The following is a 24,058-nucleotide window of genomic DNA, read 5'->3' on the forward strand; positions in this document are numbered from 1 at the left end:
GGGGGCATTGTCTTGAGTTCTGATGTAATAGGAAACGTCTGAATAACAAGATTCACAGCTGTAGAGCACATGCTGCACACTCGCTCATCAATAACACGTGATGGATACTGTATGACTTGTATGAACAGTACAGCAGCAAAGAATGGTCTTGTGGATCTGTCCCAGGAGTGCGAGCCCAGAGATCTGGGTTTGTGACCTTGAGCCAAAGCACCTAACTCTTCTGCATCTCAATTACCCCATCTGGGCAAGTCTGTTGTAGGGCTTAATTCATTGTTTGTAAAGGATCTTGGAGATCCAGTGAGCACTATATGAGCGCAACGTAGTATTAATTAGTGCATGCATACAAATGTGACAGGAGCATTCTGGGAACTAGTTCAAATTACCTCCCTTTTAAAGAAAACACTTAATGACTACAATTTTCCATTAGCTTGGAACTGGTTAAATAGAAATGTTTGAGTCAAACAGTTGTCCTAAGAAGTTGTCTCAGGAATCTTGTGTGTGGGAAATAAAATTCATCCAGTTATCAAATTAATTACAGGAAATTAATCCCAGCTCTTTTGTGGTTTGCTGTCCCTAGAGCCCCTTGCTGAGCTTGTGATGGTCACCATTAAAACAGCAAAATTTCCCAGCTGTCACCATGCTCTCTTAGCTGAGTTACTGCAGTAGTTCCCTATGATTTACTGTGAGCAGTAACAGCTCTGTGACCGCTACCACTGTCAGGAGTGATTGGTCTTTTAATGGTGACCAGAGATTTATAAAAGCAAACCATCTTCTGTACAAAAGATCCACGAGACGCTTTTGTGGTGACTGCACCTCTGGTACCATGCACTAGCCGCCATCTCCTGCCTGTTGGTGCACAGGGAAGTGGATTGGGTGGCAGGAGGACCTAACTTCTGTTCCCAGCTGTGCCTTGACTTTGTGCAACCCTTGGCACGTTGTTTCAGTTTCTGTGCCTCTGTTTGTAACAGGGAGATGATGCAAAGTGCTAAGTGTCCTCCATTCTCTGTTCAGATTCGCCTGCTTAGATTAAACTCTGAATAAGATATTTGAAACATTCTTTGGAGCATCAGTTTTGAAATGCTTCTCTTCCCCCCCCCCCTTTCATATTCTAATGCAAACTTCTGGTTTTGTTGCCTCTCTCCTCATGAGTGAGAATTCCCAGGAGTGTGAGCCTGTCCCTAACATTATTACAGGGTGAGAGCAGTTTTCCAGATTCCTGCTCAACTAAATGTCTATTAATTAGGAAAGGCCTCCAACTCGGCTTCTACCTAGCTTGGGTCTTTCTTTTGTTTCCCGGGATGAAGGAATCATGCAGATATCTGTATTTCCAGCCGCTTGCATGGGAAGTTGCACAGGATGTCTTCTCACATCTTTGAATCCCCACACACTTTGGCATAGTTGGGACTCTGTAGGGGGAGGCTGGCAGAGAAACACCAGGTCAGGCCTAAGATGCAGCAGTAATCCTGTGTTCTGGTCTATTCTCAGGCTTTGCTCATTGCTGTAGTATGAGTGCCTTCCAAGAGCGAGTTCAGTAACGTGACTAACAACTATCACGTGTGTGTGTGAGAATGGGGTGCATGGGCACTGCCAGGAGAGAGGAGCTCGTACTGCAGCTGCCTAAAATTTAAAATCTCTTTCCAAACGTGCACAACAATGGTTAGATCCAGGCCAAGAGTCAAAGTAACCCAATTCAGCCTGTATGTGGCAATGCAAATTCTGACCCAAAGGGGGGCCAGATAATGGAAGATACCTTCCCCGAGTCACGTGCGAAGGCTGCTCCAGGTGCCAGAGGAAGCTGCTGAGGTGAAGGCTCTCCCATCACCAGTGGCAGGACTGTGGCGCAGGACAGGTGTGCCTGAAGTGGTAAGTAAGTAGGGACAGCAGGAGTCACGGAGAACAATCCAGCAGAGCCACTTGTGCTTTGAGGGGGTGGGGCATGTGGCTGCATTTCCTTGTCCCCAGGAGCAGATGTACAGCTGCCATTGTAACGGCTCCAGGGAGGCCAGAGGGGCCACACTCCCCCAGGTGTGACTGGGGGTTGTGCAGGCAAAGAATTTAGTCAAGGCCACAGCCTTTCCAGGCACCATGGCAGATGGTCCCCACCTCTCCTCCGAATAACTTACCAGCCGTCCCTCCCCGCAGTGTCTCATCCAGGTGCTGTGTTGTATCAACTCCTTCTGTACAGTCCCTCCTGGAAACACTCCTTGGGCCTGGCTGCTCTCTGCTGCTGGAGCTATGTGCACAGGCAGCCATGAGCCACCTCCTGCTCCAGCCCTACTTTGGCTTGGAAAGTGGGGGGAGGTCATAGCTTCCCGCCCAGGGGAGAGCCTAGTGCTGATGTTGGCCTGGGGTGGATGAGCCATGAACTGCACCGGGTCTCTCAGGGCATTGGTTGAGGAGTTGCCCTCCCTTCCCAAGGGGGTTTGTAAGGGCTGAAGATTTCAGGGCTCCTGTCTCATTTCTCTAACCTTGGGGCAAACTCCCCAGACTGGATTTGCTGGGCTTCCACCTGAGTTTTCTAAGGGGGAGCCTAAACCCTTCCTGGAGATTCTTGTGCTGTACCTAGCAGCTTGGCCTCTGGCTGCAGGGGTCAGCGGGAGGACAGACCCGTGACAGCTGCTGGGAAGAGGGAGGTGACCAGGCTGAGCAGGAGCCCAGGGGAGGGAGGCCCCCGGGGCTGAATGCCTGGAGCGGGGCAGGCTCTGCTCTGGCCTTGCAGCACTCCAAGGGCAGGAGCTGAGCGCTGTGTCCCCTGGGGTGGCTGGTACCCTCCATGCAATGGGCGGGGGAGCGGCTTTGGGCTCCCGGAGGCCGGTGCAGGGTGCACGTGGGAGGGAGGGACAGAGCAGCCGGCCCTGGGGCCGGTGCAGCCGCCTGTGGGGCTCGCGTCCGCTTTAAGGGGTGGGACGGAAACCTGACACTTCCCTTGTTCCTCACCGGGACTGGGGTGGTGCTGCGGGGGGGGCCTTCCCTGGCCCCCAACAAGCCCGGACTATAAACTCCAGCCTGAGAAGGCAGAGCCCAGCGGCCGGGCTGTGCCCTGCTGTCCCGGTCCGCTGGGAGGGGGAGCGGGCAGCCCGGGTCCGAGCATGGGCTTCTTCCAGCGCTGCGTGGCCAGGAGCCTCCTGCAGGGCCAGCGGAGTCTGTGCGGCTCCACGCCGGGCCCGGAGCGCCTCAAGCCGGAGGCTGCGGCGCCAGCAGCCCGCTCCCTGGGGCCTGGCTCCAGGCGCCCCTACAGCGCTGGTGAGTCCGAGCTGTGCGGAGCTAGGGACCGATCCCCCCCCCAGCGGCGCCGGGGGCTCTCCCGGACCCCTCATCCCCCCTCCCCCGCCCCAGTCTGCAGCTCCCATCTCCTCCCCCCCGCCGGGTGTTTCTCCGCTCACAAATCGCACTCCCAGCGCCGAGCAGCATCAAAGCCCGGCGGAGGCCGGGTGGACTAGCTGCCCCGAGCCCGGCCGTGCGGGGGGACTTGCCCTCTGCACCCGGCGGGCCGTGAGGACTGTGCGGGCAGGTCTGTAAACTGACAACAAAGCCGCCCGCTGCTCTGATCGCTGCCGGCCGGGGGAGGGGGACCCCCTCCTAGCCTTTGTCTCGTAAGCGCAATATCTCCACGTGCCTGGGGAACACCACCCCCACCTTCCAGTTTGTTTGTTTTGGTTTCCAGTCCCCCCGTGGATGTGCTTCCTCTGCTGCTTCCCAGCTGGGTCATCAGCTGGCTGGCTCTGTGATCTCACTGCCTGCAATTGCTCCCTCCCCGCGAGCCCCTTGCCCAGAGCTGCAAGCCTCCAGGCATCTGCTGGCCAGGGGGAGGGGGCTGGCTAAAGCTCCAGGGACTGAGGCTGCCAGATCCTGCTGCTGCTTTGCACCGGGACGACCCTTTTCCACCACCAGTTCTCTGGGCCCCCCCGCCTTGGTTATAAATAGGGCTGGAATGAAATCGTCTAGAATGAAAAATGCACACGCCACCCTGGTGAGATTCTTCTCCCACGCTGTTTTATTGTGGGTTTAAACTGTAACCTGGAACAAAGAAGGCAGGGCTGTTTACTTCTACGTTGTTGCTCGGAATGGCGCTGCGGGGTGGGAGGGCTTCGATGCTGAGCGCTGGTCCCTTTGTCACTGCGAGAAAGCTGCTGGGTCTCCCTCTGGTGCCTGGGCCAAGAACGCTCAGTCCAGCCAGCCTGATCCCCCTTTGCTGGTGCCCCAGCAGCATGATCCCCCCTTGCCCTGGTCTGAGCAGGAGACCAGAATGTTTTCCAAACTTCTGGGAGGAAAGAGGAAGTACAGTATTTAAGACAGTGGAGCTCCGATACAATCAGCCCTTCCCAAGTTGTCTTGAAGGAGGTGGTGCTGGCCAAAAGGGGAAAGCTACCCCATCCTTGGACTCCCCTCTGCGTTTGGCACGTGTCCAGCAGTGCCTGCTCTAGAAAATTCACGTCCTTTTTCTTTCAGCTGCTCTAGCGCTAGGAACAGCGTAAGGGCTCAGGTAGACTGGGTCCAGCATCTTCAGCAGTATCACAACCCCAAGCACAGCCTGGGCTGGCGGCACCTGCACCATTGCTAGGGATGCGTCTGACATGGGGCTGAGGGGCAGCCATGGGTGACAGGCTCAGTGGGGCCGACATCCCACTCATCTTTTCCCCGTATTCTCCCCTCCTGCTGCAAAGGCCCCTGCTTGAGAGAAGTGAGAACTTTAGTTCCTTCCAGTTAAGCTGGGATTTAAAGCTTTGGGGTCTTTCAGAAATCCCCCATAACTTAGCAAAAGAGGGATAGATTCAAGCTGGCCAGGTATTTCATTTGGAAAGTGGGTTCTCCCCTGCAGTCCGTCTGTCTGGTCTTAGTAAAATCCACTGCCTTGGGGCCGAGCATAGGCCAGGCCTGGATTACTGAAAGCAGGCTGCATTAGGCTGGAACCTCTGCTTACAGTCACCAGTGGGCTGCTAGCCTGGCTCCAAGCAGTTTCAGTCCAACACCCAGCGATGGCTGCAGCTCGGCAAACAATTGGGCATCAAATAATGCGAAGTGCAAGGCCCGAAGTCCAGGTGTAGCTCTTGACATAGGCCTTGCTGCACCGTAGAACTGACCATACGTTAGCCCTGATTACTGGGACTCATTTGTCCTGCCTGTGTGGATGGGATCCAGCTGAGATCCAGAGACTAAGGCCAGAAGGGACCATCTAGTCTGACCCAGCCCTGTGGCACTGGAGTCCCTGAGGACTGTCCACACCATGAATCTGACCGGGTTTAAGCCTGCACTCAAGTTTAGTTCTGCCTGTGTGGGTTATAGCCACATGTGGGGCAAACAAATGGGGCTGAAGGGCAGATATATCCCAGTGTCCTGGTTCCCCATTCCATGGTCAAAGCACAGAACCATGCTGCTGCCTCCATCAATTCTCCCTCTACTTTCCAGTGGAGATGAGAGGAGCCTCCAGCTTGGTCTGCCTTTACAAGTGATATCGACTGAGCTATGACGGTCAGAGCGTGAATAAACCATGTAGCTATGCTGACCTACCCCCTGTGTAGATGCAGCTGTGTTGAGGGCAGAGTGTGTCCGTTGCCAGAGCTAACTTTGTCTGGGGAGGCGGTGTTCCTACACCCATGGAAAAACCCCTTCCAGGGGGGCAGGCTACATCTGCACAATGGGGTTGTGCTGGCAGAGCTACACTGCTATGTCCATGTGGGGTTTTCCTGTCCTGTCCTGGACCATTGTTTAGTGTTGCCAGTTCAGAGGAGTTGCCCCGGGGTGGCTGACCTGATCCTTTGTTGGCATACAGCCTGTAAAGTGTGTTGGGACCCCACAACTTAATGCAAATCACGTACATTTTGTGTAGCCCCTCGCAGGTGGCTGGAGAGAACACCCAGCCGAGTTCAAGCCCACTCAAAAGGCTCCTGAGTCCTGTCTCCCGCTGCTAAGACCAGGGGCTGCTCATCCTTCAGCACCTGGGAAGAGATTGCGGGCTGGAGCGAGATCTAAAGAGTTGTGTCCCTTCCCCATGGGGCTGGCTAAGCCCAGGCCTGACCTTTGGGAGTCTGCTTAATACTAAGGGGCTGAGGTTGGAAACAGATGAGTCCCCTGAGGCCTCCAGCTTGGTTCGTTCCAGTTAGCAGATAGCTGAGCCTCAGCTGTCTGAAAGGGGAGAGGTGGGATCCCTTTTGCTTGCTAGATGGGGGGGGGAATCCTGCAGGAAGGTGTATTCTCATATTCTGGGGAATGGCTAGTGCGGCCTGTGTGCTCCCTGCTGTACAATACACACAACTCCATCCAGGCCCTGTCCCAAGCACTCAGACCCATGGGCCAGGAGGTCTCAAGCAGCTGGGGTGGAAATCACTAATATGCTCCTCTCCTCCCTGACACTGTAGGACTCAGGGAAGAGAGGGAGGGTGCTGGCTTGGTGAGCTGGGATGGCCAGGTCACCCCATGCAGCAGCGGCAGCAGGGAGTGAAAAGCCCCCTATGAGACAGGAGTGGGAGAAGGAAATAATTGGGCTGCCCAGACTGGTGGGGTAGGGGCAAGGCAATGGACCAGGATGGCAGAGCTGAAAGTGAAGAATTAATACTGGAGGGTGGGGGCGGGCTATGGGCAGGCAGTGATCTGGGTGGGAAGGAGACTGGGGTGGTGTCTGCAGCTGTGTGTTGGAGGCTGGCACTGTGGCTCCTGCTTGCTAGCTCTTCCCACAGATGCTGCAGGCTGCGATGCTCCATGCTTCCCCGCCTGGCTCGGGAGCACTTTGCACAGTGGATTGTTTCTCCCAGCTCCCTGCGGCCTTGACACAGCTCCAGCCCCAAGCCCAGCCCACTGCTAGTTCAGCCAAAGCAGCTAAGAGCAGCCATCCTCTGCAGCAGCATCCCAGTGGGGCAGGGGCTGAGCTGAGCAGGGAGTGGGGGAGCGCAGAAACCATTCCTCAGGCTGAAGACCCTGCAAACTCCTGGTAGGCCCAGGGGCTTCCTGTACATGTCTCCTCTCCCCACCTGGCTCTTGCCTGGGGAGCTCCAATTGTAATGCATTATGGGTCTGTCCTATTAGATCCAGAAATCTTCTCTCCTGCCTGGTCTATGCTCCCCACCCAGCAGAGAGTCACCAGCAAAGAGGAACTGAGCACCAGCTGCCTCCACCCCCGACCCCCACCCGTGTCCCCTGGCTGAGCCAGGCCCTTCCAGCTAGTCCAGTGGCTGCAGGATACAAGGCATCGCAGCCCTCAGTAGTTCCGGCTGGCTTTTCCCTGTGAGAAAAACCTACCCACCCTGCAGTTCCCAGCTGGGGCCAGGCAGCAAAACCTAGGCAGTGCTGGGATTGTTGGGAATCCTCCCCGAACTTCTGGCTCCTCCTGCCGGCACCACGGGTCTGAGCAGCAAAACCAGCTGCAGTGTGAAATCAATAATTCCTGCTCCCTGCTCAGGTTGGGTCCTTGCAGGGCTCCCTGTGCAGCTCCTGGGAGAAGGATGGTGCCCAGTCTCGCTGTGTTTGTGGACGGGTGACCTGGGCTGTAACCTGCCCTTCTCCCTTTCTTGGTGCCCATCAGGGATCCCTGGGATCCAGGAGCGGACGTTGGTGGCGGTGAAGCCTGACGGAGTGCAGAGGAGGCTGGTCGGTGACGTGATCAAGCGCTTTGAGAGGCGTGGATTCAAGCTAGTTGGCATGAAGCTGCTCCAGGTACCTGCTTGCCACATCCCAGAGGACAGCCTGGTTCTCTGTTCTGGGGTCAGGTGACTGGAGACCTGGACAGACCAGCTAGATGGCGGGGAATGTTAAAACATGGCCTGGGCTTGTGTGTTGATGGAAGTGAGGCACTATCAACGCTGGCCTGAGCCAGGCCATGCTGGCAGGAGCTGTCTAACCTTCCCCAAGAGTCACAGCTCGAACCTGGCCCTCAGCACCCCCTGTTGGTCCAGTCTGGAGTGTAAGTGTGTCTCCTGACGCATCCTGCAGCTCTGGCCCTCCCTTCCCTGACGGCTCTGGCCCTCTACACTCTACTATTGAAGGCTTGAGCCTCACCCCCACATCCCCCGCAACATCTCCCACTGCATCGTCGGGCCTCCATTATTGCAATCCTGCAATCCCCAACTCTGTCATTGCCCCTAAATCCTGGCTCGTTGCCCGCTGCTATTCCAGTTCCAGGCTTTCTGAGCCAGAGCCAATTGCCACTAGTGTGCTGTTTCTGTGCTTAGACTGAGTCCTCCAGGCTCATCTCCTTGGTGATTTAAACCAGACTCTGCTGGGGTGGGAGTCCAGTCCAGTAACCCTTTGTCCACTGACCACTAGGTCCCCACTACACCCCCTCACAAATGGAGGTCGGGGCAATGTAAATGGGGAGACACCCCCTTGGTTGATGCCATGAGCCAAGGAAGAACTGAATTTGTTTGTCCTCTGGCTCCTGCCTCTGCAGCTCTCCCAGAAATCTGGGTAGAGTCACTCCCTGCACAGGGAAGGTGCAGAGGAAATGCTGAATGAACTCTCTCTTCTAGCCATAGGGAGGGGGCATTGATTTCCCATTGGATCCTATCTTGGGCGCAGGGCTTGCTTCTCACTTTGGGGTCCCCCCTTTCTTCCAGGCCAATGAGGGGATCCTGGCAGAACATTACCATGAGCTGCGGAGGAAGCCCTTCTACCCAGCACTGATCCATTACATGACTTCAGGCCCAGTGGTTGCCATGGTAAGGCTGTGTGTGTGTGTGCGTGTGTGTTTAGGGGCAAAGGGTGTGGGGGAAGGGTGGGGTGGTTTAAAGGTGATGGGTGGGGGTGGGGATGGGAATGGGAATGTAGATTTAGGACATTAACTTTAGTTTCATCGTTGATTTCTCTCAAGGAAAGGGAATCTTCCAACACATTCTGTCCTGGAATCCATATTCTCTGGGGCTTTGGTTTCTAAAGTCACTTTGTTCAACACCAGATCCAGTGCTTAATTTGTGCTGAGCCCCGGCACCTCTGGGCCTGGCAGTTCAGAGCCCTGGCACCTCTGGGCTTGCTGTGTCAGTTATGAATGTAAAACAATTGCTTGAGCCCCAGCATCTCTTTCATTACAAATTAAGCACTGCCCAGGTCCAAGTGGAGAAGGCTCCCCACCCGGTGCAATACAGGGGACCATATATTGGGTGGAACTGGGCCCTTCCCTTGCTGTGCTGGGAACCAGCACCTGCCCTGCGTGAGTGCGGGAATCGGAAAGTGAGGGTGACCAGCCTCGTGTGCCCTCCCCAGCCGAGTGACACTTTAGTGCAAACATCATGAAACCCCCTTGCTCCAGTGACCTGCGGAGGGGCTTACGATCACGGTGGGGGGAGAAGATGATGAGCCTGTGCTGACATCAGTCCCAGGTGCAGCCCCTCCCCCTGGCCCAGGCCTTGGTGCTTTGACACTCGCTCAGCCCTTTTGGTTTTGGTCTCCGTTCGTTTTTTCCTCCCCGCACATCACTCTGTCTCTGTCCTCTGCTTTACTCCCCTCCCCCACAGAATCAGCGCTCACAGGGCCAATGCTGCCAGTGTAGGCCCAGGACTCTGCGCTGTGGCTCAGCTTGGCGTGACCCTCCCCTGCCTTGTGCCTGGCTGGCTGCCCCACTCTGCTTCTTTCACACTGAACAGGAGGAGTCTGATGGGACTGAGGAGCTCAACATGATCCCAGGCACCCCCAGCCTTCCCCAGTATCCCCCCACCACACTTCTGCAGGACCCAGTCAGCCTGCATAATGGCCCTGAGATCAGTCCTGAAGGGGAGACCCAGTTTGGCCACTGGAGCAGAGTTCTGTCTCCCCAGGGTGGTTGTGCAATGGGAGTTTCTGTGCAGCTTGCCCTGTCTCAGCTCACAGAGCCTGTGTGTATTGCAGGTGTGGGAAGGTTACAATGTGGTTAGGACTTCCAGGGCCATGGTAGGAGATACCGACTCCGCTGAAGCCAAGCCTGGGACGATCCGGGGAGATTTCAGCATCCATGTCAGCAGGTACAAATCGCACCGAGCCAGCCAGCCAACTAGCTCCACCGTGCTGGGCAGTGTCATAGAATCAATCAAGAATCAATCACAGAATATCAGGGTTGGAAGGGACCTCAGGAGGTCATCTAGTCCAACCCCCTGCTCAAAGCAGGACCAATCCCCAATTATTGCTTCAGATCCCTAAATGGCCCCCTCAAGGATTGAACTCACAATTTAGCAAGCCAATGCTCAAACCACTGAGCTATCCCTCCCCCCATGTGCCATGCTTGGCAATCCCACAGACCTGAACCTCCTTGGCAGCACCCTGGCATCTGAGACAGTCTGTGACTTGAGCCTCCTGTAGACCCATCCATGGACAGCATTACTGTAGAGGGCTGGTTGCCCCATCCCAGTGGCACGGGGTGAGGGGAGAGTACTCACAGGGGGGTAGCTAATGAAACTGTGGGGAGATGCTGGGGGGGACTGACGTAACACTTAAGTGATCAAGGCTATGACATGGGCATATTGCCCATCTGTGGTGGCTAGAGGCAAGGGGAAGGGTCTTGGCTGCAGGACCATGTCCGCAAGGGCATCCAGGTTCTGCCCTTGAGGCTGCCTGTCTGCCTTATCACGTGTTTCTCTTGGCCGCAGGAACGTCGTTCATGCCAGTGACTCTGTGGAGACGGCCCAGAGGGAGATCAGTTTGTGGTTTCACAGCAGCGAGTTGGTGGACTGGGACTGCTGTGACTACAGTAACACTTACCAGCTCTGAAGGCCTCTTCTGGCCGCGTTGCCTGGCCCAGGATCTACTACCTCTGACAGCGCTGCCTTATTGTAGCTCCTTGGGGCCCAGCGAGTATGCCACAGATCCTGACGCTGCAGAGTGGAGGCCACGCTTCCTTTATGTCGACTTTACTAGAGGGGGCCGCACTTCCCTTCTCAGACGTGGCAGACTCACCCCTCTTCTCACCGTAGTGCCAATAAGCCCTTGGAGAACTGATGTACATGAAGGAAGAACGATGGGGTTAAGTCCTTGAAGGATTCACATTAAAACTTAATATGTTACAAATGTGACTCTTGTTTCCCTTCCTCTTCTCTTTTCTTGCCCTTCTTGGGGGGTGAGGATGGGAGTGTCTTGTGGGGCCAGCAACCACCTCTGTTGTAATATGCCATGTAAATGGAGTAGCCATGGGGCAATCCAGTCCAAACCCCTGATTTTTCCCAGATCCATTACTGTGGAACAATCTGGTGTAGCTGGGTGGATGGCACTGTGCCCCATATCTATCAGTATATCAGCAGTTGATTTGAGCTTGGCAATGCGCCCTAGTGGTTGGACAGAGAGGCTAAGCAGGAGAGTTGATAGGGCTGAGCCTGGTGGGATTCTGCAGGTGGGCTGTGGATGAGGAGAAGCAGCTGCCTGTCCTGATGCTCTGGGAATCTGTCTGGCGGCGAGCAGAATCTTTGGGGGGACAGCTCCATCAACGGGATTCAACAGGGTCCACCATCCTCCTCCAGAGCTATGAGACCACCCGTCTGTGCATCTGTGCCACAGCCAAATGGATATTGGCGACCGTTAGATGCTGCTGGTGGTAGTTTGTCACAACCTTCTCAGTGACCTAGTCTAGCAAGGAAAGATTTACAGTCAGGCGGTAACTAAAGAGATAGTTTGGGGTCTGTGGATCTTCTCATTCCAAGTGTTGGCTGGACTAACACATCCTCTAGGCCCCCTGGGCAGTTGCTCTTCTTGAGTAATACATTGACCACACCAGTGCAGAATGGGCCCAGGTGTATTTCATTTGACTTCACGATCCACAAGGGGCACAGACATCCCATAGTACTTCCAGGGCCTCTACCACTCTGACTCAGGAAATGCTAACGGGGGTGGCATGGTGTTTGTCCTGTTGTGGATTCTGCTGCTTGGGCGCTCAGAGACCTTTGCTGATTTTTTCCCCCCAAATTCAGTATGATAGCAAATTTTTGCGTTGGGTGATGCTGAGCTTGGAGGTGTAGCAGTGTGGCCTGGTGGTTTTACTGTTGGTATGGTTTGGCTGCTCAGGATTTTTCCGTGGCTGTGGTCGAATAATAATAAGCTGTCTTGTCTTCTCATGAACTGTTGGTAGGCTTTTATGAACTCCTTGTGTCATAGGGGATCTGATGCTGATGGAGATTTCGGCCATCCACGTATAGGCTGGAGACCCCTTTGTCTTGCCCACCGTACCCTATGTTCACATTTACTATGGGCTACACACCCACATTTTGAAGAGTGCAGCAGCCACCCACTCCATAGTAAGTGAAGATTCGATCATCCACTTGTCCCGCTATCCCACTGTGACTACAAAGACTACAGTATCTCATAGCGCAGGAGCTCGAAAGCTACCAGCAGCCTGGGACTTTCCTGCTGGAGAAGCCCCCTCTCCTCCTGAATCATGCTGCCATGACTGAGATGATCAGGGGAGCTCTTGATGTAACCTACTTGCTGATATTGTTTAAATTGATTATAGTGTCCAGAGGCTCCAGCTGAAATCAAAGCCCCTTTGTGCTGGGCACTGCCCAGACCCATAGCATGGGACAGTTCCTGTCACTGAGTGCTCACAATCTAAAGTTTACAACACAGAGGCAGCAGCTGGCAAAGTGCTTTCTGTGTCGTTCCCTTTTCCTTCAGACAGAAAGGAGTCATCCCCCAACCAACGTCCAGAACAACCTAAACCCCGTAACCCTCCAGGCCTGTTGAGTGGGCAGTGCAGCAGAACTGAGTCTGTCCAGGTGGGATGGGAGTTCTGATCCATGCTGCTGATTAGCACGAAGTGTAGCTGGGGCGGGAAAGGGAAAATGCTGCTGATTTCAGGGGTTGTGGTTTGTAACGCCTCTTATAAATCTGTGACACAGGCACTGCCTAGAAGGGCCTTCTTTGGGGTGGAGGGTTTTGATGCAAATAAATAAAATATCTTACCTGTAGTATGCAGTCCTGACACCCTCCTACATCCACCATCCCATGATGGGCTGAAGAGCCCACCTTCTTTTCCCCTCCTCCTTGCATGGCCTGGAAACCCCATTGTACCTCCCGCTTTCACTCTCCCTCGAGTGACTGTGAATTCCCGCCACACGTGCTCCACAGACCTCCTCCATGCCACAAATACTGGCCACAGACCCATGAGACAGCAGGGTAGAAGTCCTTCTTCCTTGTGCCTGAGACCGCAGCCAGCATCTGTCACTGCCAGAGTGCAGGCCCACTCAGGTCAATCAACAAGTCATGTGATATAGACTGAAGAGGTTGGATGCACCCAGTGTGTCTCTTATTCCTCTATCCAGTCCCTCTGGGTCCTGTGTATTGCTCGAGCAATCAGTTGTGATCTGCCTGCTTGCAATTACATTCTGTTTCCCAGTAGAGGCTGGCAGGGGGGGTGCATGATCTACAGCTAAATACCATACTAATGGAGATCATACACCCAGCAGAACAGAGGGATGGCTTTCTCTGGGGATCAGTGAGGGGCTCCAGCCCACAGGTGGAGAGAGGGAAGGTGTTGGGTGCAGAGGCAGGTCTGGTGCTAGAACTGCAAATTTCCTGTCTTCAACCATTTAGGCTTTTACTTGAACTAGAGGGTCTCAACTGTAACTTTCTCACCTGGGGATTGAGCTGCATTTGCCTTCCGCACCCCAATCCTATAAAACAATGCAAATCCTTTGGAATCTGATTGCAGCATTCCTTGCCATTTGCTGCGACTCAGACTTCAGTAGCATCAGCAAATCCTCTTTTCAAAACCCATCCACCGCCTTTTGAAATTCTAAGTATTCTCCAGCCTCTGAATATCCCTTATTCACCGTGACAGCATTACGTTCTCAGAACTGCAGCAGTTAGTTAAGCATTACCTCCTGTGACATTACTCAGGCTACAGTCTGGACTGATGGACAGCTGTGTCACCTCAATTCTCCAATCTGGGGTGCTTTTTACACTGCTACGCTGTGGGAGCCACCACTCCTGGCCTGCTCACAGATAACCTCCAGCATTCAAAACCATTCCCAGCTGAATTATAAGAGCTCTTCTGGCCAGCCACTCCTGAATTATATTGCAGAGCAACATCAGCAAACTCCCGGTCCCAGACTTGTCCCCAGAAACATGCATTTTGTACTGCCTAGCTCTCTCCTTCTGGACAATACAAACTCATAGAAAGTCCATCATTTTATTATCAGATAATGATATGCACAAACCCTCTCGGATAGGTCATCTCAAGTGGAGGTTCCCCCACACTTCAATCCAAACACATTGGTTTAGATAAGACAATAAAACAAAGTTTATTAACTATCGATAGATAGATTTTAAGTGATTACAAGTAATGAGATAAAAAAGTCAGAATTGGTTACAAAGAAATTAAAAAATAAAATGCAAACTAATATCTAACTTAGAAAGCTAAATGAATTAAAAGCAAAGGTTTTTCTCACCACCTGCTTTTTGCAGTTGTCATAACCATACAGCTAAGGGTAGCCTAGAATTCCTCCTTACCTGTAAGGGGTTAAGAAGCTCAAATAACCTGGTTGGCACCTGACCAAAAGGACCAATGGGGAAAGAAGATACTTTCAAATCTTGGTGGTGTGGAAGGCTCTGTTTTGTGTGTTCTCTTGGGAAGTAGAGAAACATCAGGTCAGAAAACTCCTTCTCCTATAAACCATCCTAAAAGTTTCTCATATTACAAAAATTGTAAGTAAAAGCCAGGCAAGGCGTGTTAGATTATCTTTTGTTTTGCTTGTGAATTTTTCCTTTGCTGGAGGGAGGTTTATTCCTGTTTTTTTGTAACTTTGAAACTAAGCCTAGAGGAAGTTCTGCTGTGTTTCTGAATCTTTTGTTACCCTGTAAAGTTATTTTCCATCCTGATTTTACAGAAGTGATTTTTACCATTTTTTAAATAAAAACCTTCTTTTAAGAACCTGACTGATTTCTCTATTGTCCTAAGACCCAAGGGTTTGGGTCTGTGATCACTTTGTAACCAATTGGTTAGGATATTATTCTCAAGCCTCCCCAGGAAAGGGGGTTTAAGGGCTTGGGGGGATATTTTGGGGGAATAGAAACTCCAAGTGGTCCTTTCCCTGATTCTTTGTTAAATCACTTGGTGGAGGCAGCATATCCTCCAAGGGTAAAGAATTTGTGCTTTGGGGAAGTTTTAAACTAAGCTGGTAGAAATAAGCTTAGGGGGTTTTTCATGCAGGTCCCCACATCTGTACCCTAGAGTTCAGAGTGGGGAGGGAACTCTGACAGTAGTCTTTACTAGAGGGAAGCCTCCCAGCTAGGACCCCTCCCCCAGTTGTGTTCTTTCAGGTGCTGTTGATGTTGTGAGCAGAAAGAAAGGGAGGAGAAATGTAATTTGTGTTGTGTGTTCTCTATTCTTATATCTTTCTCTTCTCTTTGAGGATCCTCTCTAACTGGGCTTCAGGTGACAGGAGGTCTGGGGAATGGAAACCCCCAGCTGTTTCTTTGCCAAAATGTACATTTCTCACCCACACCCTTCTTCCTGACAAATAATAGCTGTTTGACTATGTGATCGTCTGTGATAGTCTATTTGATTATGTTGACACCTGGCTGAGGTGGTGGCTAGCCTTTTTTCTCTGGGGAAATGGTTGGAAGCTGTTTTTCTAAATTTGGAACATATTCAGCAATGTTATACAGTAGAATCTTAAAACTTTACGGACAGTGTTGACACACATTTTATCAGACAATAATGTTCAGCAGATTGGGTTTTCAAATTATACCTCTTAAGGTATACTTTATGCAAAATTTATCATAGTCTTGGAAAAAAGGTGAAAATAAGAGTATAGACTGTCACACCTACCATGCCTGAATCCACACTAACTATCCTCTAGCAAATTACTTTTCCAGGGGTTCTCCCTCCAGCCCTTGCCACAGCTTCTAAGCTTTCCCCAATACTATACAGTAAACTCACTGCTCTGTAGTTTCTTGGTTTGACTCTTGCCTTTGGAGTTATCTGTCTGCTGTCCAGTCCCTCCAAGACCTCTCTAATGCACTTTAACTTAGTGTCTGTTGCTGTGAAGGTTCGCCCATTTCCCCTCTTGGCTCCTGTACAGCTCATGTGGGCATGCAACCCAGAACTGTTGCTTTAAGAACAGCTAAACTTTGTATAACCCATCCTATTATCAGTACCCTGCCTGGCTCCCCTCTGAGAATCTGATCCCTGATTTTGTTATATTTCTTCCCATCTCCTCAGAAAAGACAAAAGCAAAGTAACTGTTTAACGATGTTCGTTCTTTATTCCCCCACACATGGTATCCACTTTCATTTTTAATTGGCTTAATGGTTCCTTTTATCCTTTGAAGAAAGATCCTTTTGGGCTTATTTGTGTGTGTTCTGTAGTTTGCTTTTCATTATTTCTTTTTCCACTCTAATTTTCATCCCTTCTTCTCTTATGCCTGGTCTACACTATGAGTTTGTTGGATTTAGCAGCATTAAATCGAAGTAACCCTGCACCCGTCCACACAATGAAGCCATTTTTCTCAACTTAATGGGCTCTTAGAATCGATTTCTGTACTCCTCCCCAATGAGGGGAGTATAAAAATATTGCTCGGGCATGCAGGAGTGAAATCAGGAAGGCCAAATCACACCTGGAGTTGCAGCTAGCAAGAGATGTTAAGAGTAACAAGAAGGGTTTCTTCAGGTATGTTAGCAACAAGAAGAAAGTCAAGGAAAGTGTGGGGCCCTTACTGAATGAGGGAGGCAACCTAGTGACAGAGGATGTGGAAAAAGCTAATGTACTTAATGCTTTTTTTGCCTCTGTCTTCACGAACAAGGTCAGCTCCCAGACTACTGCACTGGGCAGCACAGCATGGGGAGGAGGTGACCAGCCCTCTCTGGAGAAAGAAGTGGTTCGGGACTATTTAGAAAAGCTGGACAAGCACAAGTCCATGGGGCCGGATGCACTGCATTCGAGAGTGCTAAAGGAGTTGGCGGATGTGATTGCAGAGCCATTGGACATTATCTTTCAAAACTCATTCGATCGGGGGAGGTCCCGGATGACTGGAAAAAGGCTAATGTAGTGCCCATCTTTAAAAAAGGGAAGAAGGAGGATCCAGGGAACTACAGGCCAGTCAGCCTCACCTCAGTCCCTGGAAAAATCATGGAGCAGGTCCTCAAGGAATCAATTCTGAAGCACTTAGAGGAGAGGAAAGTGATCAGGAACAGTCAGCATGGATTCACCAAGGGCAAGTCATGCCTGACTAATCTAATTGCCTTCTATGATGAGATAACTGGCTCTGTGGATGAGGGAAAGGAGTGGACGTGTTGTTCCTTGACTTTAGCAAAGCTTTTGACACGGGCTCCCACAGTATTCTTGCCAGCAAGTTAAAGAAGTATGGGCTGGATGAATGGACTATAAGGTGGACAGAAAGCTGGCTAGATTGTTGGCTCAACGGGTAGTGATCAATGGCTCCATGTCTAGTTGGCAGCTGGTATCAAGTGGAGTGCCCCAGGGGTCTGTCCTCGAGCCGGTTTTGTTCAATATCTTCATTAATGATCTGGAGGATGGTGTGGATTGCACCCTCAGCAAGTTTGCAGATGACACTAAACTGGGAGGAGAGGTAGATACGCTGGAGGGTAGGGACAGGATACAGAGGGCCCTAGACAAATTAGAGGATTGGGCCAAAAAAAATCTGATGAGGTTCAACAAGGACAAGTGCAGAGTCCTGCACTTAGGACAGAAGAATCCCATGCACCGCTACAGACTAAGGACCGAATGGCTAGCCAGCGGTTCTGCAGAAAAGGACCTAGGGGTTACAGTGGACGAGAAGCTGGATATGAGTCAACAGTTGTTGTTGCCAAGAAGGCCAATAGCATTTTGGGATGTATAAGTAGGGGCATTGCCAGCAGATCGAGGGACATGATCGTTCCCCTCTATTTGACATTGGTGAGGCCTCATCTGGAGTACTGTGTCCAGTTTTGGGCCCCACACGACAAGAAGGATGTGGAAAAACTGGAAAACATCCAGCGGAGGGTAACAAAAATGATTAAGGGACTGGAACACATGACTTATGAGGAGAGGCTGAGGGAACTGGGATTGTTTAGTCTGTGGAAAAGAAGAATGAGGGGGGATTTGATAGCAGCCTGCAACTACCTGAAAGGGGGTTCCAAAGAAGATGGATCTAGACTGTTCTCAGTGGTAGCAGAACGAGGAGTAATGGTCCCAAGTTGCAGTGGGGGAGGTTTAGGTTGAATATTAGGAAAAACTTTTTCACCAGAAGGGTGGTGAAACACTGGAATGCATTACCTAGGGAGGTGGTGGAATCTCTTTCCATAGAAGTTTTTAAGCTCAGGCTTGAGAAAGCCCTGGCTGGGATGATTTAGTTGGGGATTGGTCCTGCTTTGAGCAGGGGGTTGGACTAGATGACCTCCTGAGGTCCCTTCCAAGCCTGATATTCTATGATTCTATGAAAACATTTCAAAAAATCTCCGAGGCCATGAGGGACACAGGCTACAGCAGGGACGCAACACGGTGCCGCGTGAAACTTATAGGAGCTCAGACAAGCATCCCAGAAAACCAAAGAATCAAACGGATGCTCCGGGACAGAGCCCCAGACATGCTGCTTCTACGCTGAGCTGCATGCAATTCTAGCGGGGGCCGCCACCACTACCCCACCCCTGCCCGTGGACTCCAATGAGGGGTACTCTCTGCCCTGCCTGAGGATTCTGTGGCTGGGGAAGATGAGGAGGGGGAGAACGAGCTTGAGGAGAGCACACAGCACACCGTTCTCCCCGACAGCCAGGATCTTTTTATCACCCTGAAATACCTTCCCAACCCAACCAAGCCAGAGAAGGGAGTGAGTACACTCTGGTGAGTGTACCTTTTTAAATATAATACATGTTATAAAAGCAAGCGTTTTTTAATGATTAAGTAGCCATGAGGACTTGGGATGCATTTGTGGCCAGTGCAGCTACTGGAAAGGCTGTTAACATGTCTGGGGATGGAGCGGAAATCCTCCAGGGACATCTCCATGAAGCTCTCCTGGAGGTACTCTAAAAGCCTTTGCAGAAGGTTTCTGGGAAGAGCAGCCTTATTCCATCCTCCATGGTAGGACATTTTACCATGCCATGCTAGTAGCAAGTAATCTGGTATCATTGCATGAGAAAGCCTGGCAGCGTACGGTCCCGGTGTTTTTTGGCATTCAAGCAACATCCGTTCTTTATCTCTCTGTGTTATCCTGAGGAGAGTGATATCATTCATGGTAACCTGGTTGAAATAGGGGAATTTAATTAAGGGGACATTCAGAGGTGGCCATTCCTACTGGGCTGTTTGCCTGCGGCTGAAAAGATATCTTCCCTGCAGTTAGCCACGCGGTGGGGGGTGGGGGTGGGGCATTGGCGCTGAGCTGTTCACGTTTGGCTAGCAGGGATCTTTCCTGATACCAGCCACGCGTGGGGTGAGGGGTAAAGCGATCATCCCAGAGAATTGGATGCGGGCAGGGAGTTAGTTTGGTTTCTTCTGCTGCACGTTAACAGGAAAACTGCAGCACTAAATGGCCAACTCAACGTGCTTTGATTGGTATGGGAGAGGGGGGTGCTGCTGTTATGAAGGTTGCAGAAGCCAAAAGACTATGGCTTACCATGGCTGCCTGCATGCCAAATTCTGTTGCCTGGCGCTGCGTATGTGATCTCTAACACCAAAGCTGCATGCACTCAATATAAGATGCAAAATGTGACCTTGTACGAAAATCACATGTGCTATGTAATGTGAATAGTGTTGTTCACCGTGAAAGAGTATAGCCATTGTTCTGTAAAATGTATCTTTTAAAATACTTCACTCCTTTTTTTTCCTCCAGCAGCTCCAAATGTTTCAAGCCTCCCTCCTCCATCCCAAAGGCTATCTCAGAAAAGGTGGCGAAAAAAACCCACACGCAATGAAATGTTCTCTGAGCTCATGCAGTCGTCCGGCACTGACAGAGCTCAGCAGAATGTGTGGAGGGACACAATAGCAGACTACAGGAAAATGGCCAATGAACGTGAGGAGAGGTGGCGGCAGCAAGATCAGAGGAGGCATGATGCAAAGCTGGGGCTACTGTGGGATCAAATGGACATGCTCCGGCATCTGGTGGAGGTTCATGAATGGCAGCAGGATCACAGACTGCCGCTGCAGCCCCTGTTTAACCGCCCTCCCTCTTCCCCAAGTTCCATAAGCTCTCACCCAGACCGCCCAAGAACGCGGCAGGGGGGGAGGCTCCGGGCACCCAACCACTCCATCCCAGCGGACAGCCCAAGGAACAGAAGGCTGTCATTCAACAAGTTTTAAAGTGGCCTTTTCTTTCCTTCCTACCCTCCTCCCACACCCCACCCGGGCTACCTTGTGAGTTATCTCCCTCTTTTTATAATCAATTAATAAAGAATACATATTTTTTAAATGATAGTGACTTTATTTCCTTTGCAAGCAAGCTGTGATCGAAGGGGGGAGGGCGGGTGGCTTACAGAAAATTTAGAGGCAACAAGGGGGCGGGTTTTCATGAAGGAGAAACAAACAGAAGTGTCACACAGTACCCTAGCCAGTCATGAAACTGGTTTTCAAAACTTCTCTGATGCGCAGCACTTCCTCCTGTGCTCTTCTAACCGTCCTGGTGTCTGGCGGCGCGTATTCAGCGGCCAGGTCATTTGCATCAACCTCTCACCCTGCCATAAACATTTCCCCCTTACTCTCACAGAGATTGTGGAGCACACAGCAAGCAGCAATAACAATGAGAATACCGGTTTTGCTGAGGTCTGAGCGAGTCAGTAAACTGCGCCAGCGACCCTTTAAATGTCCAAATGCACATTCTACCACCATTCTGCACTTGCTCAGCCTATAGTTGAACAGCTCCTTACTACTGTCCAGGGTGCCTATGTACGACTTCATGAGCCAGGGCATTAAGGGGTAGGCTGGGTCCCAGAGGATAACTATAGGCATTTCAACATCCCCAATGGTTATTTTCTGGTCTGGGAAGTAAATCCCTTCCTGCAGCCGTTTAAACAGACCAGAGCTCCTGAAGACACTAGCGTCATGAACCTTTCCCAGCCATCCCACGTTGATGTTGGTGAAACGTCCCTTGTGATCCACCAGTACTTGCAGCACCATTGAAAAGTACCCTTTGTGGTTTATGTACTGGCTGCTCTGGTGGTCTGGTCCCAAGATAAGAGATATGCGTTCCATCTATAGCCCCACCATAGTTAGGGAATCCCATTGCAGCAAAGCCATCTAGTATGACCTGCACATTTCCCAGAGTCATTACCTTTGATAGAGGCAGCTCAATGATTGCGTTGGCTACTTGCATCACAGCAACCCCTACAGTAGATTTGCCCACTCCAAATTGATTCCCGACTGACCGGTAGCTGTCTGGCGTTGCAAGCTTCCACAGGGCTATTGCCACTCGCTTGTGAACTGTGAGGGCTGCTCTCATCTTGATATTCTTGCGCTTCAGGGCAGGGGAAAGCAAGTCACAAAGTTCCATAAAAGTGCCCTTACGCATGCAAAAGTTTCAGAGCCACTGGGAATCATCCCAAACCCGCAACACTGTGCGGTCCCACCACTCTGTGCTTGTTTCCCGGGCCCAGAATCGGTGTTTCACGGCATGAGCCTGCCCCATTAACACCATGATCTCCAAATTGCTGGGGGCTGCGATTTTAGAGAAATCTGTGTTCATGTCCTCATCACCGCACTGCTGTCACCTCCTCGCCAGTTTTTTCAGGTGGTGGTTCTGCATAAACTGTGTGATAATGTGCGAGGTGTTTACAATGGTCATAACTGCTGTGGTGAGCTGAACAGGCTCCATGCTTGCTTGCTATGGTGTCTGCTCGGGCAATCCAGGGAAAAGGGCACAAAACGATTGTCTGCCATTGCTCTGACGGAGGGAGGGGCGACTGACAACATGGTTTACAGGTTGGCTGACGGAATTAAAATCAACAAACGGGGTGGCTTTGCATCAAGGAGAAACAGAATGGCCCCCTCAAGGACAGAACTCAAAACCCTGGGTTTAGCAGGCCATTGATTTCACAGGGGAAGGGAGGAGAAAATGAATACAAAACAAATCTGGTCTATTTCTTGTTTTGATCCACTTCAACTACCTTTATACATCTTGCTGGCAGCAGACGGTGCAGTACGACTGCTGGCCATCGTCATCTCCTGGGTTCTCGGCAGAAGACGGTGCAGTATGACTGCTGGCCATTGTCGTCTCCTGGCTGCTCATTAGAAGACGGTGCAGTCGGGCTGCCAGCAGGACTGAGTCACCATGAGAAGAAACTTAAAAGGGAAATGACTTGGCTGAGTCACTCCCATTTTTGCCCAGGCGCCCCTGACCGACCTCACTGAGGTCGGCTAAAAGAGCACCCTGGAGTACGGCGACGATAGCTACCAGTCATACTGCACTGTCTGCTGCCAAAAGGCAATGAGCTGCTGCCGTGTAGCAATGCAGTACCACGTCTGTGAGCACCCAGGTGACAGTGAGCTGAGCGGGCTCCATGCTTGCCACGGTATGGCGTCTGCACGGGTAACCCAGGAAAAAAGGCGCAAAACGAATGTCTGCTGTTGCTTTCACCGGGGGGGGGGCGAAGAGAGGGCCTGACAATATGTTTCAGGTGGTGGTTCTGCATAAACTGCGTGATAATGTGCGAGGTGTTTACAATGGTCATAACTGCTGTGGTGAGCTGAACAGGCTCCATGCTTGCTTGCTATGGTGTCTGCCAGAACCCAGAACCACCCGCAACAATGTTTTTGCCCCATCAGGCATTGGGATTTCTACCCAGAATTCAAATGGGAGGCGGAGACTGCGGGAACTGTAGGATAGCTACCCACAGTGCAACGCTCCGGAAGTTGACGGTTGCCTCGGTACTGTGGACGCACTCCACCAACTAAATGCACTTAGAGCATTTGTGTGGGGACACACACAATCGACTGTATAAAAACGCTTTCTACAAAACCGACTTCTATAAATTTGACCTAATTTTGTAGAGTAGACATGGCCTTACTCTCCTTTCTACAGTGGCTGCTAAGCAAGGGACCAGCTAGTACCAGTTGGCTGTGTCTTTGTGGTTTGAATACCTGCCCCCTGTGAACTAGACCAAGGCCCTCCACTTACCCTGCATGCGCTTCCTAACAGCCATTGGATGGTAAATGACCTTCTGGCACTGCTAGGCTGGGCTGGATTAGAACAGTCACCTGCAGGTGAGGGAGAGTAGCTCTTATCTAGTAGTTAGAGCACAGGAGGTTTATAGAGTTTAATGGCAGAAAGGACCATTGTGATCATCTAGTCCAGGGGTTCTCAAACTTCATTGCACCGCGACCCCCTTCTGACAACAAAAATGACTACATGACACCAGGCACTGGCTTCGGCCCTGGGTTCCAGCAAGTCTAACGACAGCCCTGGTAATCCCATTAAAACTGGGTCACGACCCACTTTGGGGTCCTGTGAACTATGCGCCACACAGCAGCCTATTTAGTGCCGCGTAGGCGCTCAAGGAACCTGCCCAGGGACCTGCTGCAGCTGGGGGAGGGGCGCTCCTCCTCTGGTCCCCACCTAGCCTGAGCCACAATGTGCTGTGGCCAGAATGCGGGGCGCCCCTTCCCCCAGCACCAACTCTGCTGCGGTGCAGCCTGGGCTGGCCCCAGGCTGGGCCGGAACAGCCTGGACCCAGCCATGGATGAGTCGCCCGGACCTGCTGGGGCAGTGCGGCTGGATTGGGCCCAACCGTGGTTGGGGCAGGGCAGCCCGGCCCCAGCTGCAGCTGGGGTGGCGCGGCTCAGCCCCAGTCATAGTCGGGGAGCCCAAATCTGCTTCGGGGGCTTGGCTGGAGTTGCCTGGCCCCAGCCGCAGCCAGAGCAGCCCGGACCCAGGCGTGCCCGGGGTGGCCCTCCCCCGGCCTAGACCTGCTGGGGCCTGGGGAGGGGCGCCTAACCTGCAGCCCCAAACCCAGAGCTGCCGCAGCAGGGAAAGAAGCTTCTCCCCCACAGCCCAGGTACTGCTTCTGCGGGGAGAGAGAGCTGGGGGGAGTCCTCTCTCCGTGCATAGCCACTGAGCACTCTCCTGAACCCTAAACCCCTCATTCTTGGCCCCACCCCAGAGCCCTCACCCCCTGCACCCCAATCCTCTCCCCCAGCCCTGAGCCCCTCATCCCCAGCGTCACCCCAGAGCCTGCACCCCCAGCTGGAGCCCTC

General features: G+C 52.0%; 2 protein-coding genes across 2 annotated transcripts in view; both read left to right on the top strand.

Moving 5' to 3' along the window:
* Positions 1 to 24,058, top strand: part of DECR2 (2,4-dienoyl-CoA reductase 2) — a 108,669-nt gene that overhangs the window by 38,010 nt on the left and 46,601 nt on the right. The window lies entirely within an intron of this gene.
* On the top strand, positions 2,882 to 10,977 carry NME4 (NME/NM23 nucleoside diphosphate kinase 4). Its single transcript, XM_073362824.1, has 5 exons — positions 2,882 to 3,243; positions 7,517 to 7,647; positions 8,547 to 8,648; positions 9,811 to 9,923; positions 10,545 to 10,977. The coding sequence occupies exons 1-5, from the start codon at positions 3,090 to 3,092 to the stop codon at positions 10,663 to 10,665; spliced, it is 621 nt and encodes a 206-aa protein (XP_073218925.1). The 5' UTR covers positions 2,882 to 3,089; the 3' UTR covers positions 10,666 to 10,977.

This window comes from Lepidochelys kempii, chromosome 10, assembly GCF_965140265.1.
Source record: "Lepidochelys kempii isolate rLepKem1 chromosome 10, rLepKem1.hap2, whole genome shotgun sequence".
In the NCBI taxonomy this organism is placed as follows: Eukaryota; Metazoa; Chordata; order Testudines; family Cheloniidae; genus Lepidochelys; species Lepidochelys kempii.